Here is a 20,020-nt window from a genome sequence, read left to right as displayed (position 1 = left end):
ACCGGGGGTTCGGCCGCGGGCCAGCGGCTGCGTCAGCAGGTCTGGTGAGCGGCAGCTTCGACTACCCCGGGCCGCGGTGTTTGAGCCGCGGGAAAGTTGTAACATCGCCCGGGGGGTATCGCCTCAGCGCAGAAGGAGAAGAGGAGGGAAGAGACTGCAGCCCTAAGACTTTTGCCTCCATCACAGTGAGGAGATGTTGGGTGGACTCACTGTGGTGGATGTTAATATGTGTTTATTGTTGTTTTTTATTGTATTGTATTATATGTAAGACTGCTTAAATTTCGTTCAGACTTCGGTCTGGATGACAATAAAAGGCTATTCTATGTTTGTAGGTTAAATAGCTTTGTATAAATGTAAATTGTCCCGAGTGTATGTAAGATATTGTTTCTTGTGCGGGGATCGCCGGTCACCACGGACTCGTTGGGCCGAAGGACCTGTTTCCACTTTGTACCTTTAAACTAAACTAAACAAAGTCTACTCTGCTATTCAATCATGTCTGATCTCTCTCTCCCTCCTCACCCCATTCTCTTGCCTTCACCCAGTAACCCCTGACACCCATACTAATCTTCAAAACCAAATTCTACTTGAATTTGATAACATTAGAACTTTGAGTATGTTTTAATTTTTTCTAAATAAGATTAAATTCAATGTTTTAACTTTATCAGATATGTGCTTCTCGGAGTGGAATTTTGATGAGGATAATTTTATATTATTTTGGTCATATTTTGTTTTAAAATCACATGAGAGTCAAGTGGGTGAAGAGTCAAGAGTGTTTTTTGACATTTGTCTTATGTCCCTAAACGGAACATTGAAATTCTTGCTTGCAGCAACACAACAGATATATGTAAACCTAGTTTAGAAACAAGGAACTGCATCATCATTCATAGTTGAAACCATTAGCGAACGGTGACGGGCGCATCACACATCTCTGTCCTCCAGTTCCTGCGGACTTCCGCCGCAGGAAGTATAGGATTTTGGTGTGTGTGCTTTATCATCATTCCAGTATCTGCAGTTCCTTCTTACACACTAAGATTTAGTTGCTGACTTGGAGTTTGTCTCTGGGACTGGTGCGCTACAATGCTGGGAACTATATTCTGCACTCGGTATCTATAACTTTGCTCTGCCTATTGTACTTGAGATGCTTGATTGCATCAATGTATAGTATATCTGGTCTGTTTGGATGGAATGAAAAACATAGCTTTTCACGCTGCTTCGGTACGTTTCGTGATGATAAACCAAACCCCCCCCCAAAAAAAACACGGGCACTCGCTAGAATTTAGGAGATTGAGGGGGGATCTTATAGAAACGTACAAAATTCTTAAGGGGTTGGACAGGCTAGATGCAGCAAGATTGTTCCCGATGTTGGGGAAGTCCAGGACAAGGGGTCACAGTTTAAGGATAGAGGGGAAATCCTTTAGGACCAAGATGAGAAAAACATTTTTCACACAGAGTGTGGTGAATCTGTGGAACTCTGCCACGGAAGGTAGTTGAGGCCAGTTCATTGGCTATATTTAAGAGGGAGTTAGATGTGGCCCTTGTGGCTAAAGGGATCAGTGGGTATGGAGAGAAGGCAGGTACAGGATACTGAGTTGGATGATCAGCCATGATCATATTGAATGGCGGTGCAGGCTCGAAGGGCCGAATGGCCTACTCCTGCACCTATTTTCTATGTTTCTATTTAACCAAATAATATACATAGAAAAGCATTTCTGTTGCCCTGTTTTCACACTACAGCATTTTGTGTCTATCGTTTTAATGTAGCATTTGTCTGCACCACTTAACGCTTCGTCAAAGCAGCCACAGCCATCGCATAATCTGCTGTTCCTCCCATCGCTGGATGTGTTATGAAAGTCTCCCGAACTGAAGCTCCAACACCGTACAATAACAATGTCACCCATCGTGTGAGCTGAACCGCCGTTAATCATTAATGTATTCAAGAGAGAGTTAGATATAGCTCTTAGGGCTAACAGAATCAAGGCATATTAGGAGAAAGCAGGAACGGGGTACTGATTCTGGATGATCAGCCATGATCATATTGGCTCGAAGGGCCGAATGACCTACTCCTGCATCAGTTTTCTATGTTTAGGAAAGAACTGCAGATGCTGGTTTAAACCAAAGATAGACACAAAATGCTGGAGTAACTCAGCAGGACAGGCAGCATCTCTGGAGAGACGAAATGGGCGACGTTTCGGGTCGAGACCCTTCTTCAGACTGAAGGGTCTGGACACGAAACGTCACCTATTCCTTCTCCCCAGAGATGCTGCCTGGCCCACTGAGTTACTCCAGCATTTTGTGTTTATTAGCGGTTTCTCTGCTCCTTCAACAAGCAGACCAAGCTATCTGCGTCTGAGTCAAATGCCTCTCAAGACATTGCGATGATTTAAACAAACTCCTCACCTTCTGCCACTGGTCATCATGAACAGCTAAGCAGGAGCAGGCAGCAACGAACCAGCAGTTCCCCAAAGCGCCCTGATGCAGATCGTGTGAACTGATCCCATCCACAAAGAGATGCGGAGACTCACAAAGCTCCTGTTGGAAACGCCAAAAGGACAAGAATTGAAACACTAATGTTCACAACGTTCAGGTTTTTTCATTATTTCCAAATTATTTATAAATTCCACCGGGTGGCGCCGTCAGCGATGGCAGCCTCGCCTACAATCTCCCTGTCCTTTTCGTCTTTTTTTAGTTATTTTAAGTGTGTTTTAAAAGTTAATGTTAATGTTCTCTGATTTGTTTTATGTGGTGGAGGGGGTCGGGGGAAACTTTCAGTCTCTTATCTTGCCGGAGACGCGATTGTTTTCCCGATCGTATCTCCGGTCGCTCTGCGGTCTAACATTGTGGAGCTGGAGGCCTTGCTCGGGACTGACTTTGAGCCCCACCGCGGGGCGTGGACTTACCATCGGAGCCGATCCCTTGCCTGGGATCGACACTCCAACCGCGATCTGCGGACTTTAACATCAAGGAGCTCGCAGTCTCTGGTAAGAGACCGACATTGGGAAGCTCCAAAGCCGCACAACGTTTGACTAGCCCCGACCCGGGGTATATCGCCTGGCGCGGGGGAGCTGAGATTTCCCCCCCCCCCCCCCCCCCCATCGATCCCAAGCAAGGTATCGCAGGCTCTGATGGCACGTCCACGGCCCCGAGCAAGGTCTCCAGCTCCACGATGTTAGGCCGCAGAGCGACTGGAAATACGATCCGGAAAACAATCGCGTCTCCGGCAAGGTAAGAGATTGAAAAAAGTTTCCACCGATCCCCGACCCCCACATAAAACAAACCAGAGAACATTAACACAAACTTTTAAAACACACTAAAATTAACAAATAGACAAAGGCCATCGCTGACAGCGCCACCACCTCCTTAATCCTTGGATCATTCTTGTAAACCTATATTCATTTTATGTTACTTTACTGATATTGAGCGACTTTGCTGCTTTGGGATGTGGAAATATTGAGAGTTAAGATCGGACTACTCCATGCGGATGCGAGGACAACGTACCTTGGTGCAATGGGCACTCAAGGTTCGGTTGGGACATTGGGGACCTCAGGTCCGGGGACTCAGGTTTGAAAGATGGTTAAGTGATATGTGTCACGACCGTTTGTTGTGTGTATACGTATGTATGTATTTTTTTTTGTTTTGTTTTTTTTGTTTTCCCCTTTTACCACCCACACCCCCACTCTCAGCAGCTGGCTTCGATGCGCTCTTCCATTTCAATCTGCAGTATTACAGCGCTCTGCCCACTCGTTTGGATATAGCTAAATATGGCCAACACAAACGGCACTCTTAGATTTGTCTCGTGGAACGTGAGGGGAGTGGGGGGTCCTACTAAGACTGATAAGATCTTGGCCCACTTGCAATACCTTAAGGGCGATATATTTTTTATTCAAGAGACACACCTTCGCAACAGAGAGGTAACACGGCTTAAGAGAGGCTGGATTAGCCACTTATTTCACTCAAAATTTAATTATAGGGCTAGGGGTACTGCTATCCTGATTCGTAAAAACGTTATGTTCGAACCACAGAAAACGGTGGAAGACCCTGCTGGCCGCTTTGTCATGGTCTCTGGCAAACTGCAAGACACACCTGTCATATTGGCCAGTATTTACGGTCCCAACTGGGATGACAGCTCATTTGTAACCAAATTTTTTACATCTCTCCCAAACATTGAAAATTACCACATCATTGTGGGTGGAGATTTTAATCTGGTCCAAGCCCCTATACTGGACAGATCTTCGAACAAAGCCTCCACTTTAACTAAATCAGGTAGGACTTTGCATGCTTTTACCAAACAACTTGGGCTCACTGACCCATGGAGACATACATTTCCCACGACTAAATTATTTTCATTTTTTTCCCACGTGCACCGTACCTATACTCGTATAGACTTCTTCCTCTTAGATAACAGACTGCTCTCCAAAATCAAATCCAGCGAGTATCATAGTATCGTGATATCAGATCATGCTGCGACATCCCTCGATCTTTACTTTCGTAAACGAACTAACCCCTTTAAACAGTGGAGGTTCAACTCCTCATTACTAGCAGAGGCTCACTACAAGCAATTCCTGCACTCCCAAATCACCTTATATTTTGAGCTGAATGACTCGCCGGACATAGCAAGAGGTATACTCTGGGAAGCTTCAATAGCTTATATTAGGGGCCAACTTATCTCTTTTAACTTATCTCTCCAACCTGAAAAGAGCCGAGACGTCCCAAATGGCAGACCTGTTACGAAAAATAAAGGACATTGATGATAAATACGCATCTGACCCAGACCCTAATTTTTATAAAGAACGCTTTAGGTTACAAATAGACTTTGACCTCATGTCTACCAATAAAGCCAAGTTACGACTGCTTAAATCTAGGCAACACTTTTTTGAATCTGGGGATAAAGCTGGGAAGCTTTTGGCCCATCAGGCCAGAACCGAGGCGACTTCACGGCTAATTCCAGCCATTAGATCCAGCTTAGGGGAGATTCATACCGATCCTCTTAGAATTAATGAAGCATTTGCTAAATTTTACGCTGAGCTATACACTTCCGATTGTCCTCCCACTGCAGATGACATGTTCCGTAGTATGACGTTTCCCCGAATTGACGATGAAGCCACGAAAGTCTTGGGTGGTCCCATAACTGTCACTGAGGTCCAAGCAGCCATCACATCGCTGCAAAGCGGAAAGTCGCCCGGCCCTGACGGCTTCACTGTAGAATATTACAAAGCTTTCTCTGTTCTCCTCGCACCAGTCCTGAGAGATATGTACAATGAGGCGTTTTTACATCGCCGCCTACCGCCCACCTTGTCGTTGGCTACTATCTCCCTAATTCTTAAAAAGGAGAAAGATCCTCTGCTTTGTAGTAGCTATAGACCAATTTCACTCTTGAATGTGGACCTCAAAATCCTCTCTAAAGTTCTTGCGCTCCGTCTTCAACAAGTGATGCCCTTTATTATCTCATTAGATCAAACAGGGTTTATGCCAGGCCGACAGTCCTCCCACAATACTAGGCGTCTCCTTAACATCATCCATTCACCAAGTAGTGAGACCCCGGAGATAGTGGTCTCCCTCGACGCCGAAAAAGCTTTCGACAGGGTCGAGTGGAAGTACCTATACGAGGTGATGGACAGGTTTGGCCTCGGCAATAGTTTCATTCATTGGGTCAGTCTATTATACTCGTCCCCGGTGGCCTCAGTACAAACAAACGACACACTGTCGCCCCACTTCCCCCTTCGGAGAGGTACCAGGCAGGGTTGCCCGTTATCACCACTTCTGTTTGCTGTCGCGATAGAACCCTTGGCGGTCTGGTTACGCTCAGAGAAGGGCTTTAAAGGTATTACACGGTTTGACACAATTCATAAAGTCTCATTGTATGCGGATGACCTGCTCCTGTACATCTCGAATCCAGTCAGCTCTCTCCCTGTGATTATGAATATTTTAGAACGGTTTGGGGTGTACTCTGGTTATAAACTTAACTACCAAAAAAGTGAATTATTACCGATTAACTCATTGGCTAAGCAGCTCCCTCGCTCTTTAACCTCATTCAAATGGGCGGAGGAAGGATTTCGCTACCTCGGCGTTTTTATCACAATACCTATATTTGATATGTTCCGCACAAACTTCCTGCCTCTGGTTGAGAAAGCTGAAAGAGACTTTGACCGCTGGTCAGTCTTACCATTATCCCTCGCGGCCCGGATAAATCTGGTCAAGATGGTCGTCCTACCCAAATTCCTGTACCTTTTCCAGCATGTTCCTATATTTATCACTAAATCTTTTTTTGATAAATTAGAAAGGAGAATATCTAAATTTTTATGGGGTAGCAAACCGGCCAGAATTCGAAAGACGCTACTACAGTCTCCTAAGAGTGACGGCGGTTTGGCACTTCCTGACTTTAGGCGATACTACTGGGCTGCTAACTTGCAAAAAATCCTGTACTGGATGAATGATGATTGCGACCACCTACCGACCTGGGTACACATGGAAAAGGCGAGTTCACATCTCCCGTTGCGGTCTGTCCTATGCTCTCAACTCCCCCTTTCTATAACATCTGCGGGTGCAGGCCCAATTGCGTCCCTCTCGCTCAAGATATGGAGTCAATTTAGGAAAAACTTTGGTTTACAAGGCCCTTCCATCTTGACCCCACTGCTTAAAAATCACATCTTTAATCCTTCAAGTACAGACTCCGCATTCAAAACCTGGCATAGTAATGGCATCAGTAGTATCAAAAACCTATACAAGGATGGTATTTTTTCGTCTTTTGCAGAGCTTTCGTACAACTATAGCCTCCCAAACTCCCACCTTTTTCGTTTTTTCCAGATTAGGAATTTTGTGAAGAAGATATTCCCCCATTTCCCAAATCGTCCCCCTGAAACCCTGACCGATTCCATCCTAGCTCTAGATCCCAACCGGAAGAAATGCATCTCTTTTTTGTACAACTTGTTAGGGTCGGTTATATTGAAACCTCATACCTCATTAAAAGCTGCGTGGGAGGGCGAGCTGAATATGAAACTAACAGACCAGCAATGGGACTCTGCCTTGGATTTGATCCATTCTTCCTCCATATGTGCCCGTCATGGCCTAATCCAATGCAAAGTCCTTCACAAAGTCCACTATACAAACGCAAGATTATCTAGAATATACCCCGCTGTTAAAGACACCTGCAACAGATGCAATCAATCCCCTGCCAACCATAGTCATATGTTTTGGTCTTGCCCTAAGCTAGCAACCTTTTGGAGGAGTGCTTTCGACGTGCTAAGCAGAGCCTATGGCCAGACTATTCCTCCAAACCCACTGTCAGCTATTTTTGGTATTCCCCCCAACACCAACCTCTCTGTTGCGTTGAAGCGGGTCCTGGCTTTTACAACCCTGTTAGCCCGGAGACTGATTTTGCTTAACTGGAGACTTACCTGTCCCCCGACACACGCCCGCTGGATCAAGGAGGTGCTCTACAACTTAAAGCTTGAAAAACTTAGGTTCTCTCTCAAAGGCTCTACCAAGACATTCCTAGATACATGGAACCCTTTCCTGGAACTTGTTAACTCTCTTAACTTGTTTCCGGACTCGGAAGAGGACTGAGTGTCCTCTATCACAGTTCTGTCTTATTGCAGCTGCTATCCCCTCAACCCCCCCCCCCCCCCCCCCCCCCCCCCCCCCCCAATTTATTTATTTTTTTTTTTATTTTTGCCATCCTCCTTTTTTTTTTTTTTTTTTTTTTTTTTTAAATCGTATTTGTGTGGATGTGTACGTATGTGAGTGTTGTTTGTTCCCGGGTAGCGAGGGTGGGTAAGGGTAAGGGTAAGGGTTTTGAGGGTCGTTTACATACTGTTGTACAATTATGTCCTGATTATCACTGTCTGTTATCATTGTATGTATGCAAATTGCTGTTAAATTCAAAATTCAAATAAAAAGATTTAAACAATAATTCTTGTAAACCTAAGATCCATATGACCGCATGGGTTTTCTCCAGGTGCTCCAGTTTCCTCCCACAGTCCAAAGACATACAAGTTTTTGTAGGTTAATTGACTTCTGTGTGTAGGATACACACAGGATATAATGTGTAGGATAGAACGAGTGTATGCGTGATCGCTGGTCGGCACAGACTCGATGGGCCGAATGCCCTGTTTCTCTAAACTAAACATTTATTATTGTCTTCAGTTTGGTCATATTGCTACGGGAAGAATGTCGGTAAGCTGGAAAGGGTGCAGAGAAGATTTACGAGGATGTTGCCAGGACTCAGTTGGCAACATCCTGCGCTCCAAGGAATAAAGTCCTAGCCTGCCCAACCTCTCCCTATAGCTCAGGCCTTCGAGTCCTGGCAACATCCGTATTAGCAGGGACATCCCGTATTTTGGGCTAAATTGGTTTGTCCCATACGTGACCACTCTTCCCGTATTTGACTGCTGCCACTCGGGTCGAGGGGACAGTCAAGTCGGAGCACCGCGTCCGGCCCCACCTCACCCGTCCCAACGTAGTGCAGCAGCAGCGCCTCGCTCGTAGCCCCGTTGGTCGGCAGCCCGGCCAGCTGTCCGACCTTCGGACTTTCGCTTACCGCCGACATCAGCACCCCTCCTTCTCATGGCCGATCATCGGTTCATGAGTTGGATGGGGTGCCGGACTTTGCGTGCGACGTCGCGCGGCCCGGGCCAAAACTCCTCAGCTGGCCCGCCGGCTGGGCTTTGTGTGCAGTCCAGCACCCGGGCCAACTCATCATTCACCCAGCTATGGCCGTGTCGGTCAATGAATTGCCGTCGGGAATTTGTCCCGTATGTTGACCTTTTGTCCTTTATTTGGGAGTGAGAAAGTTGGCAACCTTACGCAGGAGGCTGAGGGATGATCTTAGGTGTATAATATAATGAGGGGAATAGATAGGGTTAACACTAAAGGTATTTTATTCAGGGTGGGGAATCAAGAACCAGAGGATTTAGGTGTAAAGTAAGAGGGGAAAGATTATGAACCTGATGGGCAATTTATTTCATACAGATGGTGCTGTGTGTATTGAATGGGCTGCCAGAGGAGGTAGTTGAGACAATTAAAAGTCACCTGAACAGGTACATGCCTGGGAAAAGTTTAGAGGGATATGTGCCAAACATGGACAAGTGGGACTAGTGTAGATGGGAGACGGGATATCTTTAATTCATTTGTTCTACATCTCTTTGCATCATTGTCTTAATAATTGTTTTATTGTTAATGTTTTATGTAATCATTCTTAACTGTCACTGTATGTCATGTTGTCACTTGCGGACGGAGCACCAAGGCAAATTCCTTGTATGTGAATATTTGGCCAATAAACTTATACATTGATTCATTGTTTATATCTCTATATCCCTCTCCCCTGACTCTCCGTCTGAAGAAGGGTCTCGACCCGAAACATCACCCATTCCTTCTCTCCGGAGATGCTCCTGTCCCACTGAGTTACTCCAGCATTTTGTGTCTATCTGGGGGAGTGGGAAAGTTAAGCCGAAGGGCCTGTTTCCGTGTTGTGTGAATCTCTGACCGCGTTATTTCACAGCCAGACAAATAATTCTTAGAAATGGTAGATACAATAAAATACTATGCACAAGCAATCTAGAAGCAGGCATGGAAACAAATTTGATGCAAAATTCTTCTGATGTTTATGGTTAATGGGGCAGAAACTCTGAATGTGCTGGTGGTTTGAAAAGAGTATTTAGAAAAATGGAATCGAGATGTTAATGAAACGTGGAGTCATGCACAAAAATAACTGTTTCAGTTGTGACACTTGTGTTTGTACCATAAACAAAATTGGTCTTTGTTGTTTTTAGAACAAGCAATTAGTTGTACTGTGCAGATTGGTTGCCTTTTAAAATCTCGATTACTTACAGCCATATTCTCTGTAAGTACATATAAATGCAGCGACTGTGGACTCTGGCAGAATAAATGTCCTCAAACCACCTGCTCCATCACTGTGTCCAAAGAAAACTAGTTATTCCTCAGCTCACAGACTGAAATGCCCAAGGCCTCATTCCTATGTCACCCATTCCTTCTCTCCAGAGATGCTGCCTGACCCGCTGAGTTACTCCAGCTTTTTAGACACAAAATGCTTAAGTAACTCAGCGGGTCAGGCAGCATCTCTGGAGAGAAGGAATGGGTGACATTTCGGGTCGAGACCCTTCTTCAGACCCTAACCAGCATCTGCAGTTCCTTCCTACACATTAAGTTTGTTAAGGAATAGGTTACAGTATGTATGAATGAGGCCTTGGGCATTCCAGTCTACCTTATCAAACATATCTCATTTATTAGAGTTTGGTACATTTTCAACTAAAATATTATTTTTTATGCGGTGAAGCCGAGTAAACAATATTTGTTGAAGTCAACAGAAAATGTGGTTATGCTGTGCTTCAATTAAACTTGATTTTGGTAATTGTTCATTCAATGCTTGCGATACAATGTTGACACAAAACCATAAGAGGCTGTTAGAACATAGAATGTGTTTGGTACCTCAGGACTAGAGGTGTTTAGTTGAGTTTAGTTTATTGTCACGTGTACCGAGGTACAGTGAAAAGCTTTTGTTGTGTGCTAACCAGTCAGCGGAAAGACAATACATGATTACAATCGAGCCATGTACAATGTACAGATACACGATAAAGGAATAACGTTTAGTGCAAGGTAAAGCCAGCAAAGTCTGATCAAAGATAGTCTGAGGGTCCTCGGTGAGGTAGAGAGTAGTAGGTAGGATGGTTCAGTTGCCTGATAACAGCTGGGAAGAAACTGTCCCTGAATCTGGAGGTGTGCGTTTTCACCTTTTGCCTGATGGGAGAGGGGAGCAGAGGGAGTGGCCAGGGTGCAACTGGTCCTTGATTATGCTGCTGGCCTTGTCGAGGCAGCGTGAGTGAGGTGTAGATGGCGTCAGCGGAAGGGAGGTTGGTTTGTGTCTTGTACACGGGACAGAGGTTGGTTTGTTTACTAAAGGTAGTGGGATTTACTAGGGTGGTGAATCTGTGGAATTCTTTGCCATAGAAGGTTGTGGAGGCCTAGTTAGTGGATATATTCAAGGCAGAGATAGATAGATTCTTGATTAGTACGGGTGTCAGAGGTTATGGGGAGAAGGCCAGGAGAATGGGGTTTGGACCGAGAGATGGATGAGCCATGATTGAATGGCGGAATAGACTTGATGGGCTCAATGGCCTAATTCCGCTCCTACCACTTGTGATCTAATGGGAGCCTTCTGATTCTGGTCACTGAGGAACAGCTATATACATGGCAGAATAAATCTGACATTCAGAGAGATCCAGAACAAGTCTGGCGTGTTGAACTTTGCCGTATTATATATTCTGATTTCAGACTGGCACAAAACGGCTGACTTTGGGGAATTGGGAGATTTGGTTTATTGCCATTGTAAAACTGAGACCAACCTCACCACTTGGAATTCTGCAAGGAATCTCGGATTACCATTAAAATAAAACATCATGAATCACGAGGATGGTGCCAGGACTCAAGGGACAAGAGGTAGGGCAGGCTAGGATTTTATTCCTTGGAGGGCAGAAGGATGAGGGGTGATCTTTCAGAGGTGTACAAGACCATGAATGGAATAGATCGGGTGAATGCCCAAAGAGTTTTATCCAGAGTAGGGAAAATCAAGAACCACAGGAAATAACGATACGATACTTTATTTAGGGAAATTGATCTGCCAACAGTTATAACACAAGATACATGTAACATTAAATTAAATTGACGAGTGGAAAGGATTGGGGATGTGCACAGATTGGAGGGGGGGGGGGGGGGGGGGGGGTGTGAGTCAGTCTCAGTCTACCCTACGACAGAAGAGGGAGGAGTTGTACAGTTTGATAGCCACAGGGAAGAAGGATCTCCTGTGGCGTTCTGTGCTGCATCTTGATGGAACCAGTCTGTTGCTGAAGGTGCTCCTCAGGTTGACCAGTGTGTCACGGAGGGGGTGAGCTGTATTGTCCAGGATGCTCCATGAAACTAAAGGGCAACTTCTTCACTCAGAGGGTGGTGGGTGTGTGGAACAAACTGCCAGAGGAGGTAGCTGAGGCAGGTACTATAACAAATTTTAATAGATAGAAACAAGGGACTGCGGATGCAGGTTTTCACAAAAAGACCCAAAGTGCTTGAGTAACTCGGCGGGTCAGGTTGCATCTGATAGGTAGCATCTGACATGAGGTAGAACATGGATAGCAATGTTTTGGGTCAACCTTTCTTCAGACTAGGATCTGAAGAAGGGTCCCGACCCGAGATGTCACCAAGGCATGTTCTCTAGCGATGCCGCATGACCCGCTGAGTTTCTCCAGCACTTTGTGAACTTTTAAAATATACTTGGACAGATATGATGGATGTGGGATATGGGTCAACTGTGGTCAAAGAGTACTAGCTTAGATGGGGCACCCACTAGCTTAGATGGAAGATCTTGGTCGGCACGGACAGGTTGGGCCAAAGGGCCTGTTTCCGTGCTGTATAACTCTAAGACTCTTTTAGGATTGGGTATCACTGGAACAGCATACAACAGTTCTCAACTGCAAATTTAACTTGTGCATTCAGAATGAAAGAAAGTGTTAAATGCATAGAGTACAGTGGAGCATACTGGCACATGGAGTTGCTGCTTTACAGCGCAAGTTTGTACATTCTCCCTGTGACTATGTGGGTTTCCTCTAGGTTCTCTGGTTTCCTCCCACATTCCAAACTCATACAGGTTTAGTTTAATTGGCTTCTGTATAATTGTAAAATTATCCCTAGTGTGTAGGATAGTGCTGGTTTATGAGGTGATCCCTTGGGTTTGAGCGGATTTGGTGGGCTGAAGGGCCTGTTTTCACGTTGAATCTCTAAAGTCTAAAAGAATATTCATCCTGGATTCACCAAGAAGATAGCCAAGGTGGGGAACTATGACAATGAAAGTAAACTTGCAAGGCTCGAATTAATTCCACAGCAACATTGAAAGTTGAAAGATGACTTAATTCTTTTTAAACTTCCAAAGAATGAATAAGAGATTTTGATTGAAGGATTACTAATATGAAGTTGCCAGTTTGGAAAAATTTACACAGAACATCAGAGATTATGAAAGGCTTCAAGACAGAGCACCATTTAATTTATTAAGGAAAATGGGATAAATATATGAAATTTAAGGAGGGCAGCACGTTGGCACAGCGATAGAGTTGCTACCCTTCAGCGCCAGAGACCTGGGTTCGATCCTGACTACGGGTGAGGTCTGTACGGAGTTTGTACATTCTCCCCGTGATTGGCGTGTGTTTTCTCAGAGACCTTTGGTTTTCTCCCACACTCCAAAGACGTACAGGCTTGTAGGATAATTGGCTTGGTATAAATGTAAATTGTCCCTAGTGTGTGTAGGATAGTGTTAGTGTGCGGGGATCGCTGGTCGGCGTAGTCTCGGTGGGTCGAAGGGCCTGTTTCCGCACTGTATCTCTAAACAAAACTAAAAAATTATGAGCAGAGGAGTGACAATAGCTTTGTATTTCTTTGGGAATCTCTTGGTAAGTAGCATAAAAAGATACCTCTCTAGTTTATTAATTTATTGTTACATCGTTCTTTCTGGCAATGATTTCATTCCACGTCCAGCCTTTGTCATTTACTGTTCCATCACAAGAGAGGCAAAACTATTTGTTCAAGAAGGAACTGCAGATGCTGGAAAATCGAAGGTACACAAAAAAGCTGGAGAAACTCAGCGGGTGCAGCAAGCATCTATGGAGCGGAGCGAAGGAAATAGGCAACGTTTCGGGCCGAAACCCTTCTTCAGACAAAACTATTTAATTGTCATATCTTGTTGTAAAACAGAACAATGAAATTCTATCCACCTATCAATTTAGACTTTAGAGATACAGTGTGGAAACAGACCCTCCGGCCCACCAAGTCCATGCCGACCAGCGATCACCTCGTACACTAGCACTATCCTACACACTAGGGACAATTCACATAAGGCAATTAACCTACAAACCTGCGCGCCTTTGGAGTGTGGGCAAAAACCCACGCAGGTCATGGGGAGAACATACAAACTCTATAATGACAGCACCCTGGTTGGGATCGAACCCGGGTCTCTGGAGCTGTAAGGCAGCAACTCTACCGCTGTGCCACCGTGTCACCCAGTAGAATCATTCCATTGTACAAAGGAGAAGCTGAAGAACTTCCACATCTCAGAAGGTCATCTTATCAGGTGAACAATTTAGTGGGTAGCGAAGGAATAATAATTATAATCAATAATAAACTTGTGTGCATCAACATTTTCAGTGCAGTTAAGTTGTTCGACAGTCCAAAGCAAAAATAAAGCAGAATGGTAGTGATAGATGCAATGGTCACACAACAACAAGGACCCTACCACTGCACCACAGTGCCGTCCTCAAAGGCCAGACTTTAGACAATAGCAATAGGTGCAGGAGTAGGCCATTCGGTCCTTCGAGCCAGCCACGCCATTCAATGTGATCATGGCTGATCATCCCCAATCAGTACCCTGTTCCTGCCTTCTCTCCATATCCCCTGACTCTGCTATCTTTAAGAGCCCTATCTAGCTCTCTCTTGAAAGTATCCAGAGAACCGACCTCCACCGCAGAGAATTCCACACTCACAACTCTCAAATAAACAATAGGTGCAGGAGTAGGCCATTCGGCCCTTCGAGCCAGCACCGCCATTCACTGTGATCATGGCTGATCATCCACACTCAGTACCCCATTCCTTTACCCCACCCCCACACCTCCTTTCCACTCTTTTACTCAATGACTATTCCAGAATTGCAAATTACCACCATTGACCAAGAACCAGGTCTGTCAGGGGGCAGAGTTTAATTTTGATTCTCATCAACTTCATAAATAAGATAAGCAATCCTTAATTACAACATAACCTCGCAATAAGAAGAATGTTTGTTTTAAATTATTGTTATTAAAATGTTTTGCAGTTACATCGGATAACAGCACTGAGGGCCTTACAACGTGAGACTCAACGATGAACATTCTTCATGATGTTAATTATGCCAGGAACATAATCTAACCAGAGCAGCCAAATAACTGGAACCCTTCTTAACAGCAATTCATCTCCTGATGTGAAAGATTCAGTGTTTCACTTATGAGGCTTATGTACCAAGAGAGCCCTTAAATTAAATAGCACATTCCTAACATTAACACGTAACATCTCAGACAGATGTGGAGGCCAAGTCATTGGGTATTTTTAACGGGGAGATTGACAGATTCTTGATTATAGACAATAGACAATAGGTGCAGGGGTAGGCCATTCGGCCCCTCAGCCAGCACTGCCATTCACTGTGATCATGGCTGATCATCCACACGCAGTATCCAGTTCCTGCCTTTTCCCCATATCCCCTGACTCCGCTATCTTTAAGAGCTCTATCCAACTCTCTCTTGAAAGCATCCAGAGAATTGGCCTCCACTGCCTTCTGAGGCAGAGAATTCCACAGATTCACAACCCTCTGTATATAAAAGATTTTCCTCATCTCCGTTCTAAATGACCGACCCCTTGTTCTTAGTGTGGGTGTGAGGGGTTATCAGGGAACAGGCAGGAGAATGGGGTTGAGAGGAAAAGATAGATCAGCCCATATTGAATGGCGGAGTAGAATTGATGGGCGAATGGCCTAATTTTGTTCCTAGAACTTACGAACTATTGCAAATCCCAGCCACATCGGTCCCCGACTGTAAACCTAGACAAGTTCTATTGTTATGCCACTACAAAGATCTACAGTCAGAACTCTCCTGACCGGGACTAGCTTGGCGGCACATCGATAGAGTTGTTGCCCTACAGTACCAGAGACCAGGGTTCGATCCCGACTACGGGTACTGTCTGTATGGAGTTTGTACATTCTCCCCATGACCTGCGTGGGTTTTCTCTGGGAGCTCCGGTTTCCTCCCACACTTCAAATGCATACAGGTTTGTAGGTTAATTGGCTTGGTAAAATTGTAAATTGTCCCTAGTGTGTGTAGGATAGTGTTAATGTGTGTGGATCGCTGGCCGGGTCTGTTTCCACGCTGTATCTGTAAACTAAACTAAACTAAACCAAGGCTTTAGTCTGCACGCTCCACGAAACATAGTTTTTTGCACGTCTTGACTATTCGTTTCTCATTCTCAGCTGCATTCAGGATACTTCTGCACCTTCAACTGTTCCTTCGCCAATCGCCGCTGCCTATCTGAACTCCTGGTTGCTAAACACTTTAACTCCCCCTCCCATTCCCACGCTGACCTTTCTGTCCTGGGCCTCCTCCATTGTCAGAGTGAGGCCCAGCGCAAATTGGAGGAACAGCACCTCATATTTCGTTTGGGCAGCTTACACCCCAGCGGTATGAACATTGACTTCTCCAACTTGAAGTAACCCTTGCTTTCCCTCTCTCTCCATCCCTCCCACATCCTAGTCATCGTACTAGTATCGCTGTCGTCCTGCTGAGTTTCACTGTTTGTATCACTCGTTATCACTGTCCCCACAGCCAACAACGGAGCATTGTGGGCTCCACCTTTCATTGATCACCGTTACTGGCTATGATTTGTCCTTTTGCATACCCTTCATTCATTTGTTCCATGTACCTTTTCATATTTCCTTCTCCCCTTACTCTCAGTCTGAAGAAGGATCTCGATCCGAAACGTCACCCATTCCTTCTCTCCTGAGATGCTGCCTGACCCGCTGAGTTACTCCAACTTTTTGTGTCTACTTTAACTGTTTCCAGCTTCCTTGCTCCAGCTGGTTGTCTAATACTGGAGGGCATGTCAAAAACTAGAGGGTGTAGCTTTAAGATGAGAGGGCCAAAATTTAAAGGAGATGTGCGGGGGCACAGAGGGTGGTGGGTGCCTGGAATGCGCTGCCAGTAGTGGTGGTGGTGGAGGCAGATACGATAGTTTAGTTTAGATTAGCTTAGTTTATTTTATTATCATCACATGTAACAAGGTACAGTGAAAAGCTTTTGTTTGTGTGCTATCCAGTCCAAGTAAAGACTATACATGAATGACTATGCATAGATAGAGGATCAAGGTCATATCTTGCACTTAGTCCAAGATATAACATTGAAGTCTGGTAAAGTGTGATTAAATATAGTTCAAAGATCTTTAAGAGTTCAAAGGCATGTAAGATGCTTTTGGATAGACACACAAACAGATATGAATGGAATGGAGGGATATGGATTAGACACAGTTAGATAAGAGACGATCTTGTCATCGTGTTTGTGGGCTGAAGAACCTGTTTTAGTGCTGTACTGTTCTATGCTCTATGATCTATCTTCACCACAAACGTCCCATCCATTTGCACCTCCATCTTACATCTTTTGATCCTTTTTCGGTCAGTGGCCAAACCAATCTGCCCTGTCCACCACGTAAGGAGAAAGGCTTAGTTTAAGCCTTGGATGTCCAAGGATCCAATGGATGTCAAAGGCTCTTCAGTAGAGGAGGGTGTTACAGCTGAATTTAAACAAAGCCATGACAAGCCGTCAGTTGAAGTGAGTCTTTTTCAGCACAAACCCTGGAAGCTTGAGGGCATATAAAGCAATATAAGTTTAGCTGGGTGGAAGTTGGCGTGACAAATGGTAGAAGGGCTCTGATGATGGGCAAAGCAGTAATTTAACCTTGGGCAACACTGCAAGAAAAAAATCCTTCACAAGCATTTGACGGCACTGGGCCTGTACTCGCTGGAGTTTAGAAGGAGGAGGGGGGAACCTCGATGAAACTTACTGAATAGTGAAAGTCCTGGATAGAGTGGATGTGGAGAGGTTATTTCCACTAGTGGGAGAGTCTAGGACTAGAGGTCACAGCCTCAGAATTAAAGGATGTTCCTTCCAGAAGAACATGAGGAGGAATTTCTTTAGTCAGAGGGTGGTGAATCCGTGGAATTCTTTGCCACATAAGGCTGTGGAGGCCAAGTCAGTTGATATTGTGAAGGCGGAGATAAATAGATTCTTGATTAGTACGGGTATCGAGGGTTATGAGGAGAAGACAGGAGAATGGGGTTTGGAAGGAGAGATAGGTCAGCCATGATTGAATGGCGTAGTAGACATGATGGGCTGAATGGCCTAATTCTATTCCTATTCCTTATGACTTTGTGACCCATCAATTATTGGAATTGTACTTCTTCCCTTTTCCCATTTCACTGGTCAGAAATCACAGCAAATCTCCACATGAACATTAAGGTTTAGGTTTAGGCTTAATATTGTTACGTGTACCGAGGTACAGTGAAAAGCTTCGTTTTGCATTCTCCCCAAACGTATCAGATATACCATACATAGTCTGGAGTCTAAATAGAAAAAAAAATTGGTGCAGGAGTAGGCCATTCGGCCCTACGAGCCAGCACCGCCATTCAATATGTCATGGCTGATCATCTAAAATCAGTACCCCGTTTCTGCTTTCTCCCCATATCCCTTGATTCCTTTAGCCCAAAGAGCTAAATCTAACTCTCTCTTTAAATGTGGAATTCTCTGCCTCAGAGGGCAGTGGAGGCAGGTTCTCTAGATGCTTTCAAGAGAGAGCTAGATAGGGCTCTTAAAGATAGCGGTCAGGGGATATGGGGAGAAGGCAGGAACGGGGTACTGATTGGGGATGATCAGCCATGACATATTGAATGGTGGTGCTGGCTCGAAGGGCCGAATGGCCTCCTCCTGCACCTATTGTCTATTGTCTATTGAAATGACTGCCTTCTGCCTTTTGGGAGGATTAAGCAGAATGGTCAGTGTTATGGGGCAACTGTGCGCCCAATGTCTAATAACTGTTGAGTTTAGACTATTGTGATGTGTACTGACTTGACTTGACTTGACTACTGAGGTACAGTGAAAAACTTTAAGTTGCTTGCTAACCAGTCAGCGGAAAGACTATGCATGGTTATGATCAAGCTGTCCACAGTGCACAAAGGGAATGTTGTGAATAACTTTTAGTGCAAGATAAATCCAGTAAATTCTAATCAATGATAGTTTGAGGGTCTTCAATGAGGTAGATAGTAGTTCGGGAGTGATCTCTAGTTGGTAGGACTTGGCATTATACCTGTTTTCCTATGTATATTTTTGGGTGAGATAAAGCTTGTGCCCATATTTTAGGCTTTGGTTTATTATTGTTACGTGTACTGAAGTAGAGTGCAAAGTTTTATTTTTGCATTCCATCCAAACAGACCAGCTATACTATTCCTTGTTGCAATCGAGCCTAAGTCAAGTACAATAGGTAGAGCAAAGGGGAAGATACAGAGTTCTCAGCATTGTAGCGCATCAGTTCAGTAGACAAACTCCAAGTCAGCAACTAAATGTTCCTGATGATGATTGGGGGAGTCCAGAAACATGTCCCCGATGTTGGGGGAGTCCAGAAACATGTCCCCGATGTTGGGGGAGTCCAGAACCAGGGACCACACTTTAAGAATAAGGGGTGAGCCATTTAGAACGGAGATGAGGAAAAACTTTTTCACACAGAGGGTTGCGAATCTGTGGAATTGTCTACCTCAGAAGGCAATGGAGGCCAATTCCCTTGATGTTTTCAAGAGAGAGTTAGATGGAGCTTTTGAAGATTGCGGAGTCGGGGGTTATGGGGAGAAGGCAGGAATGGGGTACTGATTGTGCATGATCAGCCATAATCATAGTGAATGGCGATGCTGATACGTATGGCCGAATGGGCTACTCCTGCACCTATTATCTATTGTTAGTCTGAAGAATGGACTCGGCCCGAAACGTCAACCATTCCTTCTCTCCAGAGATGCAGTATACACTGAGTTACTCCAGCATTCTATTTTTGTGTCTATCTTTGATATAAACCAGTATCTGCAGTTCTTTCCTACACACTAAATCTTAGTAACAGGTGTATGCCTCCTATCCCAAACACACTGGTTCTGAAAGAAAAGTCTTAATGGGGTATTAATCATTACTCTGTTATTCCTGGCATTTTACCACTTTGTAGTTACCTGCGCAGCTTTCTAAACAAAACAATATCTTCTCCACACAGATTTCCACCTTTGGACTGCCATTCCAATTTGCTCCATTACCCTGTGTAGGAAGGAACTGCTGTTTTACACCGAAGATAGAACCAAGGTGCTGCAGTAACTCAGCGGGACTGGCAGCATCCCTGGAGAACACGGAGAGGTGACGTTTCAGGTCGAAAT

The 20,020-nt window shown here is 44.8% G+C and overlaps 1 protein-coding gene across 1 annotated transcript in view; it reads right to left on the bottom strand.

Annotated features, from left to right (window-relative positions):
- The window catches only part of LOC116979224 (calpain-5-like), a 91,629-nt gene that overhangs the window by 28,683 nt on the left and 42,926 nt on the right, over positions 1–20,020 (bottom strand). The window contains exon 3 of the mRNA XM_033030802.1: positions 2,398–2,529. Coding sequence (XP_032886693.1) covers positions 2,398–2,529 — 132 coding nt within the window. The remainder of the gene's footprint in view (positions 1–2,397; positions 2,530–20,020) is intronic.

Source organism: Amblyraja radiata, chromosome 12 (genome assembly GCF_010909765.2).
Source record: "Amblyraja radiata isolate CabotCenter1 chromosome 12, sAmbRad1.1.pri, whole genome shotgun sequence".
In the NCBI taxonomy this organism is placed as follows: domain Eukaryota; kingdom Metazoa; phylum Chordata; class Chondrichthyes; order Rajiformes; family Rajidae; genus Amblyraja; species Amblyraja radiata.
Note: the sequence above shows the minus strand (reverse complement) of the source record. Positions and strands in the feature narration are given on the sequence as shown.